Source organism: Oncorhynchus masou, chromosome 5 (genome assembly GCF_036934945.1).
Source record: "Oncorhynchus masou masou isolate Uvic2021 chromosome 5, UVic_Omas_1.1, whole genome shotgun sequence".
NCBI lineage: Eukaryota > Metazoa > Chordata > Actinopteri > Salmoniformes > Salmonidae > Oncorhynchus > Oncorhynchus masou.
The window spans coordinates 71,665,927-71,687,782 of NC_088216.1; the positions used below are offsets into that span (position 1 = coordinate 71,665,927).

Here is a 21,856-nt window from a genome sequence, read left to right on the forward strand (position 1 = left end):
ATATTTTACCAATTTTCAATACTGTTATAACTTATTCGGATCTCCCCCTCACATAGTGAAAATGTAAGAAGAGTAAGCTGGATAGGCAGTCAAACTGTGAGCTCTATTTCAGTATATATATTTCAGTATATATATTCTTAGCGTCATATCGGGATGAAATTCCTTGTTCATATTTTGATCTTGAACATGCACCTTAATTCTTCTATTTCTCTCACCCCTATGTCTCCCCTATGTCTCCCCTATGTCTCCCCTATGTCACCCCTATGTCTCCCCTATGTCTCCCCTATGTCTCCCCTATGTCTCCCCTATGTCACCCCTATGTCTCCCTTATGTTTCATTAAACCTAAACAGTATTACAGAACATAATAAAAATAACATAAAACACATATACTGTATCTGTCCATGTTCGCTTTTGTGAAATATTTATGCAATGTTATTACTATGCACTTTGCTGCTCTCTTGGCTGTGTTTTACTTGTCCAACCCTTTTAATACAGATAACCTTTACTCATGAAGACTCTCTGCTGTGGTGTTTGAGCGGGTTGATTTTCTAGTCTAGGAGCAGTAGATATTCTCGGACACAGACACACACTTTTAAACAAATTTGTTATGCTCATTTTGAGACTGTCGTGAAGAACTGAAGTGGCATGTCCTATATTGTCTACTTGAATGATAATGTTTAGAAATATTATACACTGAACAAAAATATAAATGCAACATGCAACAACTTCAAAGATTTTACTGAGTTACATTTCATATAAGGACATCAATCAATATAAATAAATTCATTAGGCCCTAATCTATGGATTTCACATGACTGGGCAGCGGTAGTTTTTCCCCACATAATTACTGACAGAAATACTCCTCAGCCCCCCCCCCTGCATATTTTAGAGTGGCCTTTTAGGTGCATCTGTGTAATGATCATGCTGTTTAATCAGCTTCTTGATATGCCACCACTGTCAGGTGGATGGAATATCTTGGCAAAGTAAAAATGCTCACTAACAGGGATGTAAACAAATGTTAGCACAAAAGTTTTGATAAATAAGCTTTTTGTGTGTCTGGAACATTTCTGGGATCTTTTATTTCAGCTCATGAAACATGTGACCAAAACTTTACATGTTGCATTCATATTTTTGTTCAGTATATATATGCCAGTGATGTCAAGACATTGTGTATTGTAATTTCTGCTGCCATGGTTAGAGCATTTGCAGATCAATTTGTATGACAAATAGTTATTTGACTCATGCAGTGTTAGTTTAAATGTATGTAATGAAAGCTCTACACATGTATTTAACTTAACCAAAGACCAACATGTCCTCATTAAACTGTTCACAGGTATCAAAGGTAGAGGGAGGAGCCTGGTACTTTAACACTGGATACAGAAACCTTTGATGGCCAAAATCATGACATCACAGAGCCACAAATCGCAGTCCTGCTGTGGGTTTGGTCCACCGTTTGGATGTCATGTAACAACATTTCCCAGGTTACTGTTAATGTTGTTTCTGGGTCTAAGTCCAGAGACATGGGCTCAGCAGGGCACACAACCACACTCCATCAAGATTGAGGGGGACATCACCCTGGGTGGCCTGTTCCCAGTGCACTCCCGTGGGCCAGCCGGTGTGCCCTGTGGGGAGATCAAGCGGGAGAAAGGTATCCACCGTATGGAGGCCATGCTGTATGCCCTGGATCAGATCAACAGTGACCCTGACCTCCTGCCTAACATCACACTGGGGGCCAGAATCCTGGACACCTGTTCTAGAGACACCTACGCCCTGGAGCAGTCGCTAACCTTCGTCCAGGCCCTCATCCAGAAGGATAATTCAGACGTGCGCTGCTCTAATGGCGAGCCACCCATCATTCCCAAACCGGAGAGGGTGGTCGGAGTAATCGGGGCATCCGGCAGCTCAGTGTCCATCATGGTGGCCAACGTGCTGAGACTCTTTGCGGTGAGACTCCTTCTTGTGCTGTGCATTGCAGCCCTCACTGTACTATATTCCCATGCTACAGCATTATCCTCACACACGTACATATATTCTTCAGCAGAGTTAAAGGCCCAGTGCAGTCAAAAACTTGATTTCCTATGTTTTATATATATTTCCACACTATGAGGTTGGAATAATACTGTGAAATTGTGTAAATTATGATAATGCCTTTAGTGTAAGAACTGTTTGAAAAAACTGCCTGAAATGTCTTCCTGGTTTGGTGGGAAGGAGTGTTGGCCTTCCATGGTGACATCGCCATGCAGTTAATAGACCAATAAGAAAGAGAGCTCCAAACCTCTGCCAATAACAGCACATTTTCAGTTTTTCCCTCCCCACTCAAACCACTCCCACACAATCTTGGCTAAATTCTTTCTTGAGAAATTAAAGCTATTTTTGTTTCTTTTTGACCATTTTAATAAAAGTTATTTAATTGTTACCTAGAAATGATTTTATATTGAGATAAAAACAGCCAAATCAGACCTTTAATATACCTTTACATGATGTAATGTGTGGGGCAATTGTGTGTTTTGATATAAATCAAAACTACACATTGAACTAACGTCTGTGCCAGTGGGATGTAGCAGTAGGGTATGACGTCTATGGAAAGTGAACACCATTCCCCTGTGAATCCATGTTCTGAGCCGCGAATAGGTTTTTCCTGATGAATCAGCTGTGAACTTACACCCTGGCATTTTCCTCAGCTGTTTCATTTCACACAAACTCAATATAAGATACACTGCTAATTGCTATAACGGGACACTAGGGCTGCCTAAATCCCTCGGTGACTTAGTGACATGACTCATTAATGACCCACTAGTAATCTAGAAATGTCGCTGTTAAAACTAGCCATTTCAACTAGGTTCAATAATCTTCAGGTTCAAGAAGCTAAGCATCTACCATCTCCAGTCCTCTGTCACTAGTTAATTATCTTTATGGAGAGCTATTAGTTGGGAACCAAGGTGTCACCTTGCATATCGTGAAGATGTTAACTACAGAATTGTAGATCCCATCCTCCATTAAGCCCCTCTCAACAGCTTAGGACCCAGTCTGAAAATAGAGCATCAGGCCAGAGGGATGACATTGGTTCTACGATATCACCAACTTTCTAACCGGTGTTCTGCAGATTTAACAAAAAAAAAATTTTTTAACCAGGCAAGTCAGTTAAGAACAAATTCTTATTTTCAATGACGGCCTGGGAACAGTGGGTTAACTGCCTGTTCAGGGGCAGAACGACAGATTTTGTACCTTGTCAGCTCGGGGGTTTGAATTCTCAACCTTGCGGTTACTAGTCCAACGCTCTAACCACTAGGCTACACTGCCGCCCCGGGGGGCTTGTCCTGTACGTATGTACTCAGGGATGGAAATTAAGTCAGCCTGCTTATCAGAGGCTAGTATTCTTTAGACCAGACTTGTAGAAAATGTGTCCAACTAGCCTGCTGGCTAAAGAAACTGTGTTTTCAAATATTGCATGGCACAGATTTTGGACCTGGGCTACTTAAAAATGTGGTCTACTAGCTGGCCTGTGCCCAAAATCCTTAAGTTCCATCCCATAATGTACCGTTCTAGAGTTTGCACAGTTACTCAGATAGAGTCTGATGTGTGATGTCCTCAGTCTGATTTAATACGCATTGTATCACCTCTATCTAATACCAGAGTCAGAGAGAATTTGTTTAAAAGCGTAATTTTCATGATTTAATATGATTGTTCTCTCATTTTAATCACAATACATAATATTCTAACATGACATCTGAACTACATGTTCTCTGTGGTATTTATTAAACGTTTGAGTTGTCCTGATCTTGAGAGTGAATTGTAAGAGCTCTGGGAAGGGTAAGGTTTGTCTATAGGGTTGAGGTCAGAGATCCCTGTAAATGTCATTGAACTCAACACACCTGGCACTGACAATATACATGGCATGGCCAAATAACCTGATAGGGTTGCAACATAGCAAAACAGTCTATTTATTTTTTGATAGACATTTGTCTGACAGCCATAATCAATTGATTTCTGAAGATAATTGATGTCATCCTTGTCTTTTGGTTTAAAGGAGGCTTAATGTTATTTTAGGAATTCGTGTTGGAATGTAAATATTGGAAATGAATGTTACTATTGATGTTATCAATGTTTGGTGTATTGAATTTCACTCTCCCCAACAGAAGACTATATACACTGCTAAAAAAAATAAAGGGAACACTAAAATAACACATCCTAGATCTGAATGAATGACATATTCTTATTAAATACTTTTTTCTTTACATAGTTGAATGTGCTGACAACAAAATCACACAAAAATGATCAATGGAAATCAAATGTATCAACCCATGGAAGTCTGGATTTGGAGTCACACTCAAAATTAAAGTGGAAAACCACACTACAGTCTGGTCCAACTTTGATGTAATGTCCTTAAAACAAGTCAAAATGAGGCTCAGTAGTGTGTGTGGCCTCCACGTGCCTATATAACCTCCCTACTACGCCTGGGCATGCTCCTGATGAGGTGGTGGATGGTCTCCTGAGGGATCTCCTCCCAGACCTGGACTAAAGCATCCGCCATCTCCTGGACAGTCTGTGGTGCAACGTGGCGTTGGTGGATGGAGCGAGACATGATGTCCCAGATGTGCTCAATTGGATTCAGGTCTGGGGAACGGGCGGGCCAGTCCATAGCATCAATGCCTTCCTCTTGCAGGAACTGCTGACACACTCCAGCCACATGAGGTCTAGCATTGTCTTGCATTAGGAGGAACACAGGGCCAACCGCAGCAGCATATGGTCTCACAAGGGGTCTCATCTCGGTACCCAATGGCAGTCAGGCTACCTCTGGCGAGCACATGGAGGGCTGTGCAACCCCCCAAAGAAATGACACCCCACACGATGACTGACCCACCGCCAAACTGGTCATGCTGGAGGATGTTGCAGGCAGCAGAACATTCTCCACGGCGTCTCCAGACTCTGTCACATCTGTCACGTGTGCTCAGTGTGAACCTGCTTTCATCTGTGAAGAGCACAGGGCGCCAGTGGTGAATTTACCAATCTTGGTGTTCTCTGGCAAATGCCAAATGTCATGCACAGTGTTGGGCTGTTGCACAAAGGCGGAGGTAGCGGTCCTTCTGCTGGGTTGTTGCCCTCCTACGGCCTCCTCCACGTCTCCTGATGTACTGGCCTGTCTCCTGGTAGCGCCTCCATGCTCCGGACACTACGCTGACAGACACAGCAAACCTTCTTGCCACAGCTCGCATTGATGTGCCATCCTGGATGAGCTGCACTACCTGAGCCACTTGTGTGGGTTGTAGACTCCGTCTCATGCTACCACTAGAGTGTAAGCACCGCCAGCATTCAAAAGTGACCAAAACATCGGCCAGGAAGCATAGGAACTGAGAAGTGGTCTGTGGTCACCACCTGCAGAACCACTCCTTCATTGGGGGTGTCTTTGCTAATTGCCTATAATTTCCACCTGTTGTCTATTCCATTTGCACAACAGCATGTGAAATTTATTGTCAACCAATGTTGCTTCCTAAGGGGACAGTTTGATTTCACAGAAGTGAGATTGACTTGGAGTTACATTGTGTTGTTTAAGTGTTCCCTTCATTTCTTTGAGCAGTGTAGTTGGAGCCATATATGGTATTCATGCAGATGTGGGATCTTAATTTGAGCCAGTAAAATAATCCTGCAGCAACAGGAAATGTGAATTATTATGTGGATTATAATTAATGGACATTTTTGTTGGGGTTGATATATTTTTCGTAAGGGAAAATCAAGTCTGAAATTTCAAAATCGAAATTACAAACTTCAGAAGCCTTTTTACACCTCAAATACACTACAATATTAACATGTCCTGCAGTGCAGGAGAGTTCACTTGCAACAGGGTGATCAAATTAAGATCTTAGATCTGTATCAGAGTAATATATGAATGTTCCCACTCGAGGGAAAGGGTGAAAGTAAAGCAACAATTTTAAGCTGCACGTGGCCATCAGAATGAAATATATTGTATGGCTTACAGCTGAGAAATGGTAACCTTGTCTCTTGATCTCTGTCTCTCTCCCTCTGTGCTTAACGTAATTTGACTAAAACCCATATAATCCTTCCAGATAATCTGTGAAATGGTTCTCTCCCTCTTCTCTCCTTCTCCCTTCACAACCCCTTGTGTCTACCTTTCTCTCCTCATCCCTACAAAGAACCTCTCATTAAACCATGGGCAGGCATTAGTGAGGTCAGAGCCAAGACCACTCACATAAACTGTGTCATTAATGAAGTAGCACACCAGTAAATGAATCTTCTCATCAATTCTTTTCCAAACAAATGCTTTTACTGCGGTGGAATTTATCATCTGTATTTTACCATGACGTTGGCTTTTATGGCCGACACAGTCCAGTAGTTATTGCTGTAGCAATATTACACTGTATGAATGTTCCAGTGGATTACATTGGCTGGACAAGTGAGAACTATTCAGCACCCTCCATTATAGTGTTGGGACTGTACATGGGGACAAAATGGGACAAAATGCCTGGTGGTATTATGTTGTTTGTTTACCAACTGTGTGTATGATTTATCCAGACGAAGATTGATTTGATAAATGACACATGGTGCCTGGTGCTGCAGAGAAAGGCCCACATGGTTCAGTAACTTTCCAACATCCAGTAACTGTCCTTTTGAATGTAATGATTGTCTCTGGTATCTTTTTGAAGTTCAGCACGTGCAGCCATTAACATCATGTAACATCTGTATCTTTCAGATCCCCCAGATTAGTTATGCGTCCACAGCTCCAGAGCTGAGTGACAAAAGCCGCTATGAGTTCTTTTCCCGTGTGGTCCCTCCTGACTCCTACCAGGCCCAGGCCATGGTGGACATCGTCAAGGCTATGGGGTGGAACTATGTATCTACACTGGCCTCAGAAGGAAATTACGGAGAGAGTGGTGTCGATGCCTTCCTCCAGATATCTCGAGAGGCAGGTTTGTACTGAATTTAGTGGTAAACTGACATTTTCTGATGTAGCGTAACCATGGCCACTATGGTGTTGCAATTGATTGTACTGTATGGGGAGGATATGAGGTCCAATGAAGAAACACCTTGATGGTTTGAATCTTGTGTCTTTCTTCTCCCTTTATTCAGGAGGTCTATGCATCGCCCAATCCATTAAAATCCCCCGAGAGCCCAAACCAGGGGGCTTTGATAAGATCATTAAGAGATTAATGGAGACCTCTAATGCTCGTGGGGTCATCATCTTTGCCAATGAGGACGACATCAGGTGAGTGGTAACTTAGTAGTAACTTTTCCTTTCCTTTCCATAGGAAGGTTGTCACATAACCACCATGTTCTACTTGTTCTCTAAGCTCTACAGTACCAAGTTCTTATAGAGTCTAGAGCTACTAAATGACCAGTGTGCTAATGTCTTACCACCACTTCTCGCAGACGTGTCTTAGAGGCAGCAAAGAGGGCCAACCTGACGGGTCACTTCCTTTTTGTGGGCTCTGACAGCTGGGGGGCCAAGAGCTCGCCCATCCTGGACCAGGAGGATGTGGCTGAGGGGGCTGTCACCATCCTCCCTAAGAGGGCCTCCATCGACGGTAAGGAAAACATATGGAAAAGGTATTGCAGAGATACATTATATTTTGGTATTCAGTATGACTTTAACTTCAGTGGGTGATGGGAAAGTCTTAAACATATGGTGATAGTGATGTTCTGTTTGTCCTCTGTTGGTTCTTTACCAAGGTTTTGACTCCTACTTCACCTCAAGATCTCTGGAAAACAACAGAAGGAACATCTGGTTTGCTGAATACTGGGAGGACGACTTCAAATGTAAACTGACCCGAGCAGGTATCAAGTACGACCTTGGTAGGAGAAAATGTACAGGTAGGAGAAGAGGTTACTTCTGACATATGTTATATCTCAAATCAGCAGATTTATTTATAGGCTACACTGGCTTTAACCATTGTATGCCACCCTTCCTCTCTTCTTCAGGTGAAGAGAGAATCGCTCAGGAATCTCAGTATGAGCAGGAAGGGAAGGTACAGTTTGTGATTGACGCGGTGTATGTCATGGCCCATGCCTTACACAGCATGCACCTGGACCTCTGTCCGGGCTCCATGGGTGTCTGTGAGAAGATGGACCCAGTGGAAGGGAGTCAGCTGCTCCAATACATTCGCTCAGTCAACTTTAATGGTGAGTTGGAAATGTAGGGAGCATGGGTCATTAAAGGTCCGTTTTTATTGCAATATCAATATCATTTCTGGATAACAATTAAGTACAAAAATTGCTTCTTAGCAAAGGGCAATTTCTCAAACACAACTTTTGCCAGGATTGTCTGGGAGTGGTTTGAGTGGCCTTTTAACTAATTTAGTGCATGATGATGTCACCATGGAAGGCCAAAACTCCATCCTACCAAAACAGGTAGAGGTTTCAGGCAGGCGGTAATTTCCAACAGCTCTTAGGGTCTTGAGGGATTCCATTGGAGCAGCAATCAATCAGATCTTGGAACATTCTATAGACTTTGTTTAAATCAAGTTTGAAAATATATTTTCCATCCTGACTTTTATTTTTGTTGTTGCTGTCAAACCAGAATATATTCTTGATAAATTAAATTGTTTAAAAAAATGGTTAGAAAGTGTATAGAGAAAATGCACAAACCAGTTGAATCAATGTTGTGTCAACGTAATTTGTCAACGTATTGTGACGTGTAATTTAAATGGAAAATACATTGGATGTGAAAGTTATCAACTGTTGTTTTGAGGGTGGAATTTCAACCACAGGATTGTGTCATCATTGTAACACATTTTAAGCATAGGCAAACCTTGTATAAAGTACACTACAAGACCAAAAGTATGTGTTCACCTGCTCGTCGAACATCTTATTCCAAAATCATGGGCGTTAATATGGAGTTGGTCCCCCCTTTGCTGCTATCTTCTGGGAAGGCTAGATGTTGCAACATTGGTTGATGCTTATTTATAAAACCCTCTTAGGCCTCACTCCCCCTATCTGAGATACATACTACAGCCCTCATCCTCCACATACAACACCCGTTCTGCCAATCACATACTATTAAAGATCCCCAAAGCACACACATCCCTGGGTCGCTCCTCTTTTCAGTTCGCTGCAACTGTAACGAGCTGTCAAAAACACTCAAACTGGACAGTTTTATCTCCATCTCATCATTCAAAGACTCAATCAATACTGTCTCTACCTGTCTCTACCTTCTTGCTTTTGTGCTGTTGTCTGTGCCCAATAATTGATTTTTTATTTTTTAAATTTCACCTTTATTTAACCAGGTAAGCTGGTTGAGAACAAGTTCTCATTTACAATTGCGACCTGGCCAAGATAAAGCAAAGCAGTGCGACAGAAACAACAACACAGAGATACATGGAATAAACAAGCTTACATTCAATAACACAATAGAAAAAAAGAAAGTCTATATACAGTGTGTGCAAATGGCATGAGGAGGTAAGGCAATAAATAGGCCATAGTAGCAAAGTCATTACAATTTAGCAGATTAACACTGGAGTGATAGATGAGCAGATGATGATGAGCAGATGATGGTGTGTAAGTAGTGATATTGGTGTGCAAAAGAGCAGCAAAGTAAATACAATTGCTGTGTGGACTTGCTTGCATTGTCACGTTCTGACCTTAGTTCCTTTATTATGTCTTTGTGTTAGTTTGGTCAGGGCGTGAGTTGGGGTGGGTAGTCTATGTTCTTTTTTCTATGTTGTGTTTATGTGTTTGGCCTGGTATGGTTCTCAATCAGAGGCAGGTGTCGTTCGTTGTCTCTGATTGAGAATCATACTTAGGTAGCCTGTTTTCCCCATTTAAGTTGTGGGTTATTATTTTCTGTTTTGTGTTTTTCGGCACCTTACAGGACTGTTCGTTTGTCGTTTTGTTGTTTTGTTCAGTTGTTTTATTAAAAATATGAACACTTACCACGCTGCGCTTTGGTCCTCCACTCCTTCCACCAACAACAGCCGTTACATCCATTCAGCCACAAGAGGGCACTGATGTTGGGCGATTTGGCCTGGCTCGCAGTTGGCGTTCCAATTCATCCCAAAGGTGTTCGATGGGATTGAGGTCAGGGCTCTGTGCAGGCCAGTCAAGTTCTTCCACACCGTGCTTGACAAACCATTTCTGTATGGACCTCACTTTGTGCCCATGAAAAACAGCCCCAGGCCATTATTCCTCCTCAACCAAACTGGCACTATGCACTGGGGCAGGTAGTGTTCTCCAGGCATCCGCCAAACCCAGATTTGTCCGTCGGACTGCCAGTGGTGAAGCGTGATTCATCACTCCAGAGAACTAATTTCCACTGCTCCAATGGCGGCAAGCTTTAAACCACTCCAGCTGACACTTGGTATTGTGCACGGTGATCTTAGGCTTGTGTACGGCTGCTGGGACATTGAAACCCATTTCATGAAACACCTGACGAACAGTTACTTCCAGAGGCAGTTTGGAACTCGGTAGTGAGTGTTGCAACCGAGGACAGACGATTTTTATGTGTTATGCGCTTCAGCACTCGGCGGTCCCGTTCTGTGAGCTTGTGTGGCCTACCACTTCGGTGCTGAGCTGTTGTTGCTCCCGAGACGATTCCACTTCACAATACCAGTACTTATCGGGGCGAATTGACTTGTAGGAGAGATGGAATCCTATGATGTTGCCATGTTGAAAGTCATTGAGCTCTTCAATAAGGCCATTCTACTGCCAGTGGTATAAAGTACTTAAGTAAAAATACTTTAAAGTACTACTTAAGTAGTTGTTGGGGTATCTGTACTTTACTATTTATATTTTTTGACAACTTTTACTTCACTACATTCCTAAAGGAAATTATATACATTTTATTGAATACATTTTCCTTGACACCCAAAAGTTCTTGTTACATTTTGAATCCTTAACAGGACAGGAAAATGGTCCAAATTACGTACTTACCCAGAGAACACCCCTGGTCATCCCTACTGCCTCCTATCTGGCGGACTCACTAAACACAAATACTTGATTTGTAAAGTATATCTGAGTGTTGGTGTGTGCCCCTGGCTATTCGTAAATAAACAAAACAGAAAATTGTGTCATCTGGTTTGCTTAATATAAGGAATTTGAAAATGATTTGCCATATACTTCTACTTTTACTTTTGATACCTATGTATATTTTAGCAATTACATTTACATTTGATACTTAAGTATATTTAAAACCAAATACTTTTAGACTTTTACTCAAGTAAAATTTTACTGGGTGACTTTCCCTTTTACTTAAGTCATTTTCTATGAAGGTATCTTTACTTTTACTCAAGTACGAACATTGGGTACTTTTCCCACCACTGTCTCCTGCCAATGTTTGTCTATGGAGATTTCCCGGCTGTGTGATCGGTTTTATACACTTGTCAGCAACGGGTGTGGCTGAAATTGCCAAATCCACTAAGTTGAAGGGGTGTCCACATGCTTTTGTATATACAGTTGAAGTCTGAAGTTTTCATACACCTTAGCGAAATACATTTAAACTCTGTTTTTCACAATTACTGACATTTAATCCCAGTAAAAATCTTAATTAAGTCAGTTAGGATCACCACTTTATTTTAAGAATATGAAATGTCAGAATAATAGGAGAGAGAATGATGTATTTCAGCTTTAATTTCTTTCATTACATTTCCAGTGGGTCAGAAGTTTACATACAGTCAATTAATATTTGGTAGCATTGTCTTTAAATTATTTAACTTGGGTCAAACGTTTCAGTAGCCTTCCACAACCTTCCCACAATAAGTTGGGTGAATTTTGGCCCATTCCTCCTGACAGAGCTGGTGAAACTGAGTCAGGTTTGTAGGACTCCTTGCTCGCACACACTTTTTTCAGTTCTGCCCAGACATTTCTGAGGTCAGGGCTTTGTGATGGCCACTCCAATACCTTGACTTTGTTGTCCTTAAGCCATTTTCCACAACTTTGGAAGTATGCTTGGGGTCATTGTCCATTTAGAAGACCCGTTTGCGACCAAGCTTTAACTTCCTGACTGATGTCTTGAGATATTGCTTCAATATATCCACATAATTGTCCACCCTCATGATGCCATCTATTTTGTGAAGTGCACCAGTCCCTCCTGCAGCAAAGCACCCCCACAACATGATATTGCCACCCCCGTGCTTTGCGGTTGGGATGGTGTACTTCGGCTTGCAAGCCTCCCCTTTTTTCTCCAAACATAACAATGGTCGTTATGGCCAAACAGTTATATTTTTGATTTATCAGATCGGAGGACATTTCTCCAAAAGGTACCATCTTTGTCCCCATGTACAGTTGCAAACCGTAGTCTGGCTTTTTTTATGGCAGTTTTGGAGCATTGGCTTCTTCCTTGCTGAACGGCTTTTCAGGTTATGTCGATATAGGACTCGTTTTACTATATAGATACTTTGTACCTGTTTCCTCCAGCATCTTCACAAGGTCCTTTGCTGTTGTTCTGGGATTGATTTGCAACATTTCGCACCAAAGTACGTTCATCTCTAGGAGACAGAACACGTCTCCTTCCTGAGTGGTATGACGGCTGCGTGGTCCCATGGTGTTTATACTTGCGTACTATTGTTTGTTCAGATGAACGTGGTACCTTCAGGCGTTTGGAAATTGCCCCCAAGGATGAACCAGACATGTGGTACAATTTTTTTTCTGAGGTCTTGGCTGATTTGTTTTGATTTTCCCATGATGTCAAGCAAAGAGGAATTGAGTTTGAAGGTAGGCCTTGAAATACATCCACAGGTACACCTCCAATTGACTCAACTCAACTGATAAGCTAACTGACAATTAGCTTATCAGAGGCTTCTTAAACCATGACATCATTTTCTGGAATTTTCCAAGCTTTTTAAGGGCACAGCCAACTTAGTGTATGTAAACTTCTGACCCACTGGAATTGTGATACAGTAAATTATAAGTGAAATAATCTGTCTGTAAACAATTGTTGGAAAAATTACTTGTGTCATTCACAATGTAGATGTCCTAAACGACTTGCCAAAACTATAGTTTGTTAACAAGAAATAAGCAGAGTGGTTGAAAAACAAGTTTTAATGACTCCAACCTAAGCGTATGTAAACTTCACACTTCAACTGTATAATCAATGATGCTATTTAGGCCTGTAAAGCATTTGCAAAGTCATCAACTGTTATTGTTTCAATTCAACCTAGAATTAAACTAAAAATAGACAATATATATAGGCCCTAATGTTTCAAGCTGGTTTCAAGTTGATTTCACATGTAATGTTCAAGTTAATAATTAATATGTTGGATTCACATCTCCATCTCAACCAAAAATCGAATTTAAAGAATAAGACAAAATCAAATCAAACTTTAAATGCACTTTAAATCATTTGATTTGATTTAGTCCTATTCTTTAACTTTGATTTTTGGTTGATATGGAAACATGAATCCGGACAAACTGGAATTAAAGCCAGACTAAATCCGTGGCACAAAAGATACATCTCATTTAAATGTTAATATTTTGATGCGTTGACAAACAAACACAATTCAATATAACTTTGCAATACAGTAAATAGCCTATGAACTTGTCGACAAATAAATCATATGTTGGATTCACGTCTCCAACTAAACCCCCAAAACGAGTTAAAGAATAGGATTAAGCGAGAGGCTCCGATGGAACTGTCCAAGTATTAGATAAATCTCCTTTAAATTGTGATATTTGGTTGGGTACAATTCAATATGACTTTTATAAAACAGTAAATAGCCTAAAGTTAAGGTAATCTTACAAACTAATGTATCAGTATTTATTCAACCTAAAATGAGGGACACGTCCATGGCCACATTTTGAGGTTACTGTAACTATAAATGTTTTCTTATGTTATCATAGAAAGTGTGCATGTTGAAGAGATAGCATGCAAATATCCCAGGTCTGTGGAGATCGTCATAATTGCTACATTAATCTGTGCAAAATCTTGAACAGCATTTATCACTTACACTTTTAATGTAATTTCAACTGCAATCCAGGTCATTTAGTTGTGCTAATAGATGAAGCACAGTGATATAATACAAAATATCTGATTTTGTATTCCCATTGTAGACCTTTCCTGCAGTCAAAATACCAAATCACCCTTTAGTGGCGTCATGGGTGGAATGTTTTTTATATTTTAAACTGTTTTGTTATATTTAAGTGTTCTGTGATTTATATAACGTGTAATATTGTGATACAGGTGTCTTCATTTTTTTAAGCCCCTAATCATGTGTGTGATGTATATACTTTTGTTTCAAAGTAGATTTATTTAAGACTACCAAGAAACACTCTGTGTGACCCTGATTTAGCCAACTGCAGTAAAATGTTATTAACTTTGTTGTGATTTTAAATGGTTAAAAGTGCAGTGATAATACATTTAGATGACAGCTAAGCCAAAATTCTGACATTGTTTTTCCATTGGAATTGGGTTGTGCTTTAAGATTGTTGAAAGCATAGTGATAACACATTGAGAATTCAACAACCTTCTGGCTGCCTTTCTGAGTGGTTGAATACATGTTGAAATCTCATTGATCAAATTCTCAACCAAATGTTACCCAGATTTCCACATTGAAATGACATGGTGTGCCTAATGGTTTCATGAAGCCTTTTCCACTTCTGGTTCCCATCACGTCCCATGGGTTTAAGAGAAGAGTGTGGAGGGAGTTCAGTCTGAAGACAGCACTGCACTCTGCATTAGCCTTGGGATCTCTGCTAATGTACTAAGCCCCAGTACACAGCACATCCCTTCAATGCACTCTTCTTCCCCAGGGCTGCCTCTCTTCTTTCTTCATACACAAGACACACTTCTCTTTTTAGCTCCATCTTTCATAAAAAATACATTTCTTTATCACTGTTTGGAGTCCAAGGAGCTCTCTATGAAAGCATAGCTATTTCCTTTTCCCTCTTAGTGGATGACCTTTGTATAGAAAGCCCTCTCTGATTGAATGCCTGAACAGAACAGGCAGGAACAAGCTATAGTGTTAAGGCAACAGACCAGAGAGTACAGAAAGAATAGCATCATGTATGGAAAAGAACCCTCCACAGGAAGAATCTTATGCTCAGCTTTGCCCTGATTGCATAAGACACAAGTCTTGTAGGTTCACCTCCTCTAATGTTACATTTTTCTTTGGTCAAAGGTTTAAGCAGTCCACCAGGGAACACTACTGATCCTTTCTGGTGCATACAATATACTGCCCAATAGTGGTTAGCCCTGTTGAAAATCCCTGCTCCTCTATCCAACAGGCAGTGCAGGGACTGGGGTCATGTTCAATGAGAATGGAGATGCTCCTGGTCGCTATGACATCTTCCAGTTCCAGCTCTCAAACACCACCAACCCTGGCTACCGGTGTATTGGCCAGTGGACAAACTATCTACGACTCAATGTAAACATTTGTTTGGCCTTTTTCATTTAGCTATGTTGATGTTCACTTTATCAGTGTTTTTATCACTTGATGTTCTTCAGCATGGTTTCTGTCACTGTGTCTGTTTCTGTCTCTGTTTCTGTGGAAGGCTGAGGAGATGCAGTGGTCGGGTGGGGACAGTGCAGTCCCTGACTCGGTGTGCAGTTTCCCCTGTGAGCTAGGAGAGAGGAAGAAGATGGTGAAGGGTGTGCCCTGCTGCTGGCACTGCGAGCTGTGTGACGGATATCAGTACCAGCTGGATGAGCTAAACTGTGACATGTGTCCCTTCGACATGCGTCCCATGCCAAACCGGACGGGCTGCCGGTCCACACCCATTATCAAGCTGGAGTGGAGCTCCCCCTGGGCCATCATCCCTGTGTTCCTGGCTGTCTTGGGCATCTTAGCCACCTCTGGATGCATCATCACCTTCATCCGCTTTAACAACTCCCCCATCGTCCGGGCCTCCGGCCGGGAGCTCAGCTATGTTCTCCTGACAGGCATCTTCCTCATCTACCTCATCACCTTCCTCATGATTGCAGAGCCCAGCGCCCCAGTATGTGCATTCCGCAGGCTGCTGCTGGGCCTGGGCATGTGTATTACCTACTCAGCTATGCTCACCAAGACCAACCGCATTTACCGTATTTTTGAGCAGGGCAAGAAAGCAGTCACGCCACCTCCGTTCATCAGCCCTGCTTCTCAGCTCATCATCACCTTTATACTCATTGGAGTGCAGGTGAGTGGGTTTCTGCCTCTCTCCTACTGCATGTGATGAAAACGAGGCAGTAATGGTGTCTGGAATGGTATACAGTAGAATTAGATCGAACGGCTGAACCATGGGCCACATCAATATTTAGCTAATTCTGTGTATATCCACAGTTACTTGGAGTTTTCATCTGGTTCGGAGTGGTGCCCCCACACACCATCATAGACTATGAGGAGCAGCACCCGCCCAACCCAGAGTTTGCACGTGGGGTCCTGAAATGTGACATGTCCGACCTGGCCCTGGTCCTCTGCTTGAGCTACAGTATCGTGCTGATGGTGACCTGCACTGTGTACGCCATCAAGAGCAGAGGGGTGCCAGAGACCTTCAACGAGGCGAAACCCATTGGCTTCACCATGTACACCACCTGCATCGTGTGGCTGGCCTTTGTGCCCATCTTCTTTGGCACAGCCCAGTCTACTGAGAAGGTTTGAAATTCAATGTTATATTTATATAATTGCTGGTATTTACCCTGCAGGAAAAAAGTTCATTTTTGATAAAACATTTTTTTTTAAAGCAACCATAAAACCATGTTTTCTAGAATTGGTTCTAGAGTTAACTTCTCTATTAAAGAACTGTCAACACTGTTATTAAATGCTAGTTTGTTCCCTGTCATACTCACAGTATGTTCAGCATCCTCTTCCTTGAATGACAGATGCCAATTTACCTTGTGGTTTATTTCTATGCTTACAAAGCAGTGGAACAATGGTCAAGATTTAAAAGATGGAAGTTTATTCAGACTAGTAGGGCGTGTTATTAAGAGTCAGTCAAACTGAAATGATCCAACCCCCAGGTGAATTTAAACTATTTTACCCTCTGCAAATGGAAATGAAATTAATCAAAGACGAGGGGAACTCAGAAATGAGGTCAGATGAGCTCAGGGACAAAATGGGTCCCCGAGTGACAAAAAATACCCCATACATGCTTTTCAATTACACAGTTACTCATAGCTTAGAATGTCTAAATATAGCATCAATAACATTTAGTTGTCAGATTCCATTAGTTGCAGACAGTATTATAACAGCACAATAACAGTAAAACAGTGTTATTAGGTAGGAATGCAGGGGTATTGATGCATTAGATTTTGAGAGGTACAAAGAAAAGTGTCAATAATTGCATGCTGATCATTAGGGAAGTGTGAATGGAAGGTGTTAGACTTGGGAGAGCACGGCAAACTTAGGGTTGGCTATGTTTTTACATTTTATACTGACTTACTTCAATGTGTGTTGTTGTAGTCTGGATAGTTGACTTGATTACTGATGCACATGATAAGAAAATCTCTCTCTCTGGTCTGTATTGCCTTTGGTTCTCATTAGAACTGCCCTTTGTCATATTTCAATGCCACTTAGTTGCTGAGCCATACTGTACCTAGCACTAGCCTGGGGTCATGATGTCTTTAATATTAATGCATGTGAACGGTGCTCTCTGGTCATCCATGCGTTGCCACATCAGTGCTGGCCAGGTCATTGAGAGCCAATAAAAAACATAACAAAGAAGAGGACAGAGAATATAGAAATGAAAAGATATGTAGGTTATCCCCTCAGGATATTGTGCCATGTAGCTATTTATTAATTCATGAGGTGTACTGCTTTTGAATTGTCAGTGTATTGGACTCAGACCACAAGTCTGTTCTCATTACTGTTGTTGCCAGGCTGACAACAGAGGAACACCAAGATGATTAGCTAAAATACCCATGAATAGAGCACCACTCCTCAGTGTTTATAGTTACTGGGTTATAAATCTATTCGGCTAAAAACACAGCCGTCTAAAATCAAATCAAATCAAACTTTATTTGTCACATCCGCCGAATACAACAAGTGTAGACAAGTGAAATGCTTACTTACAAGCCCTTAACCAACAGTGCAGTTCAGGAAGAGTTAAGAACAAATGGACCAAATAAACTAAAGTAAAACATTTAAAATCATAAAAAGTTACAATAGCATAACAATGACGAGGCTATATACAGGTGGTACTGGTATCGAGTCAATGTGCGGGGGTACAGGTTAGTCAAGGCAATTTGTACATGTAGGTAGGGGTGAAGTGACTATGCATAGATAATAAACAGCGAGTAGCAGCAGTGTAAAAACAAAGGAGGGGGGTCAATGTAAATAGTCCAGGTGGCCATTTGATTAATTGTTCAACAGTCTTATGGCTTGGGGGTAGAACCTGTTAAGGAGCCTCTTGGACCTAGACTTGGTGCTCCGGTACCGCTTGACGTGCGGTAGCAGAGAAAACAGTCTATGGCATGGGTGACTGGAGTCTCTGATAATTTGATGGGCTTTCCTCTGACACCACCTATTATATACATCCTGGATGGCAGGAAGCTTGGCCCCAGTGATGTACTGGGCTGTACGCACTACCCTCTGTAGCGCCTTACGGTTCGATGCCGAGCAGTTGCCATACCAGGCGGTGATGCAACCGGCCAGGATGCTCTCGATGTTGCAGCTGTAGAACATTTTGAGGATCTGGGGACCCATGCCAAATCTTTTCTGTCTCCTGAGGGGGAAAAAGTTTTGTTATGCCCTCTTCATGACTGTCTTGGTGCGTTTGGACCATGATAGTTCGTTGGTGATGTGGACATCAAGGAACTTGAAACTCTCGACCCACTCCACTACAGTCCCATCGATGTTAATGGGGGCCTGTTCGGCCAGCCTTTTCCTGTAGTCCATGATCAGCTCCTTTGTCTTTCTCACAATGAGGGAAAGGTTGTTTTCCTGGCACCACACTGCCAGTTCTCTGACCTCCTTCCTATAGGCTGTCTCATCGTTGGCGGTGATCAGGCCTACCACTATTGTCATCAGCAAATGTAATGATGGTGTTGGAGTCGTGTTTGGCCTCGCAGTCGTGGGTGAACAGGGAGTACAGGAGGGGACTGAGTACACAGCCCTGAGTGGCCCCAGTGTTGACGATCAGCGTGGCAGATGTGTTGTTGCCTACCCTTACCACCTGGGGGCAGCCCGTCAGGAAGTCCAGGATCCAGTTGCAGAGGGAGGTGGTTAGTCCCAGGGTCCTTATCTTAGTGATGAGCTTCGTGGGCACTATGGGGTTGAACACTGAGCTGTAATCAATGAACAGCATTTTGTCCAGATTAGAAAGGGCAGTGTGGAGTGTGATTGAGATTACGTCATCTGTGGATCTGTTGGGGCGGTATGGAAATTGGTGTGGGTCTATGGTATCCGGGAGGATGGTGTTGATGTGAGCCATGACCAGCCTTTCAAAGCACTTCATGGCTATCGACTTGAGTGCTACGGGGTAGTAATCATTTAGGCAGGTTGCCTTCGCTTCCTTGGTTACAGGGACTATGGTGGCCTGTTTGAAACATGTAGGTTTTACAGACTCGGTCAGGGAGAGGTTGAAAATGTCAGTGAAGACACTTGACAGTTGGTCCGCGCATTCTTTGAGTACACGTCCTGGTAATCTGTCTGGCCCTGCGGCTTTGTGAATGTTGACCTGTTTAATGGTCTTGCTCACATCGGCTACCGAGAGCATTATCACACAGTCATTCAGAACAGCTCCTGGACATTCAGATGAAGGAACAACGTCTGTATGCTGTGTACCTCTGAGACTTCTCATCATATAGCTTCTTCAGACATCGTATAGTAGTTAGGCATAATAAAGGTGTCATGGGGATTGCCATGGAAAATATTATGTTAGACAACCTCCATACATTGTTTATTGAATGTTTACTGTATTCTCAGCATATTCTCAGAATACTATATACTCATTCTCAGGTTATTCTCTGATTAATAGAAAGAATTACAGGCATAGGATAGATAATAAAACATTTAAAAAATCATATTTTGAGTTGTGAATGCAACACATGCAATTCACGTAGTACCCAGCCAGGCAATCCAACCCCTATTGTCAAATGTCTAGGTTTATACTGAGGTATTTATTGTTAACTTTCACCCTGCCTTCTATCTGCTCCAGATGTTCATCCAGACCACCACCCTGACGGTGTCCATGAGCCTGAGTGCCACTGTGTCGCTCGGCATGTTGTACATCCCTAAGGTCTATGTCATCATCTTCCTTCCGGAGCAGAACGTGCAGAAACGCAAACGCAGCTTCAAGGCTGTGGCTTCAGCAGTGACCACACAACTCTCCCAGAAAGAAGACAAGCAGAACGGAGAGTCCAAAAGTAGCGCCATAGTCCCTGACAGATCACAGTGAGTAAAGCAGAGTCGGTGTCCAGGCAGAAAAAGGTGCTATTTAGAACCTAAATTGGTTCATCGGCTGTCCCCATGGGAGAACCCTTTTAGGTTCCAGGTAGAACCCTTTCAGTTCCATTTAGAAACCTTTTGGGTTCCATGTAGAACCTCCACATGGAAACCAAAAGGGTTCTACCTGGAACTGAAAGGGTTCCACCTAGAACCAAAAAGGTTAACTACTTGTAACCAATAATGGTTGTCCTATGTGACAGCCGAAGAACCCATTCGGAACCCTTTTTTCTGTGCCCTGTGTTACTGTATGTATTCACAATAACAGAAACAGATTACAGTGTTCATTTTTCACTAAGACAATAGTAATTGCTCTCTCTTCAATCACTTTAGATAACCCAGCAGGAAACCAGAGATGAATGCGACACTTGGCGCCTTACAGATGACAGCTTAGCATGGTCTTTCTTGGCAAAGCACAGCTTTTGATCAATGGTGAAGGCTACACTGTCACATGGTTGGGATGGAAATGAAATGAAAAGGAGACGCTAACTTTGTCATTCTAAATAAACACTGACTGACTCGCAACAAGTGCTGTAACCTGACTGTAAAACGGAACAGTTGATACATTGGATCATCCTCCTGGATCATCCTGATTCCTGAACAGAACACAATGAACATTGTAGACAGCTTTGCCAGACTTCAGGACAGTGTCTCCTTTTACAGTAGGATATCTCAAATTGACCATGGCAATGAAATAGTCTTGATTTTTCTCCTCAGGACAATTATTTGGTCAGTAGTTGATCAAATGATAAACCTTTTCCCGACTGGATGATCCAAAGTGGGATATTTTGAAAACAATGAAGCTTTGTTTGCTTGATTTATCAGCACTACATGGGTTGTGTGTACATTATATGAATGCTTCCATAGTATTGTGTGTATGAGTGTTACGACTTTGACTCGTTCTTTTTTACTGATTTCACCGGAAGGAACTAGCTTTTCTATACTAAATCCTGGAATACGTGTAGGGTTCATGGAGGACATACTTTTAAAGAGAGAAACAATTGTAGGGAATTGTGATTACTGACGTCAATACTACCTGATCAAACATCATGTAAGGGACCATTTTAATATATCATCTGCAGTAAATGCTTTGGTTCGGTGTTAATTGTTTTAACGGTAATGACTTGTATATGCTGCTGCAGTCTCTAAACAAGAAACCAGTGATTCTGAACAGGATAGTGTGTTTTGTAAGGCACCTGTGACAATTGAGTTGTTTGAACAACTTATGGTAGACACTACACAATGGCAGGTCCCTAGATTGTTCCAAATTGCTTTACAGTGCTGCTGGGGTTGTGAGAACAGTTGTGGTAACACTAGATTTCACTGGGAATAACATTTGTATTTCCAATGCCTACTTTTGTTTGTCAATTATGTGCCATAAAAATCACAGGTTTGTGGTATCAAAATGTTGCAAGTTTCCCTTAATTTAAATGAGTGATTTTATGTAAACCTATGTGGCACCATAATGGTCCACAAAACCACGATAGCACAGTTAAGATCACAGAACGCATGCTGCATTCACTCTGTGCTGAGGGGTACTGAGTTTCTATTTGGT

At 41.9% G+C, this 21,856-nt stretch overlaps 1 protein-coding gene across 1 annotated transcript; it reads left to right on the forward strand.

The window, feature by feature from the left end:
* Positions 1-976: 976 nt before the first annotated feature.
* On the forward strand, positions 977-20,254 carry LOC135540205 (metabotropic glutamate receptor 6-like). The gene is made up of 10 exons (XM_064966686.1): positions 977-1,945; positions 6,708-6,924; positions 7,085-7,220; positions 7,385-7,539; positions 7,685-7,825; positions 7,934-8,134; positions 15,167-15,306; positions 15,434-16,057; positions 16,201-16,512; positions 20,015-20,254. Exons 1-10 carry the CDS (start codon positions 1,391-1,393, stop codon positions 20,252-20,254), a joined length of 2,721 nt encoding a protein of 906 aa, XP_064822758.1. The 5' UTR covers positions 977-1,390.
* The last annotated feature ends 1,602 nt before the right edge of the window (positions 20,255-21,856 follow it).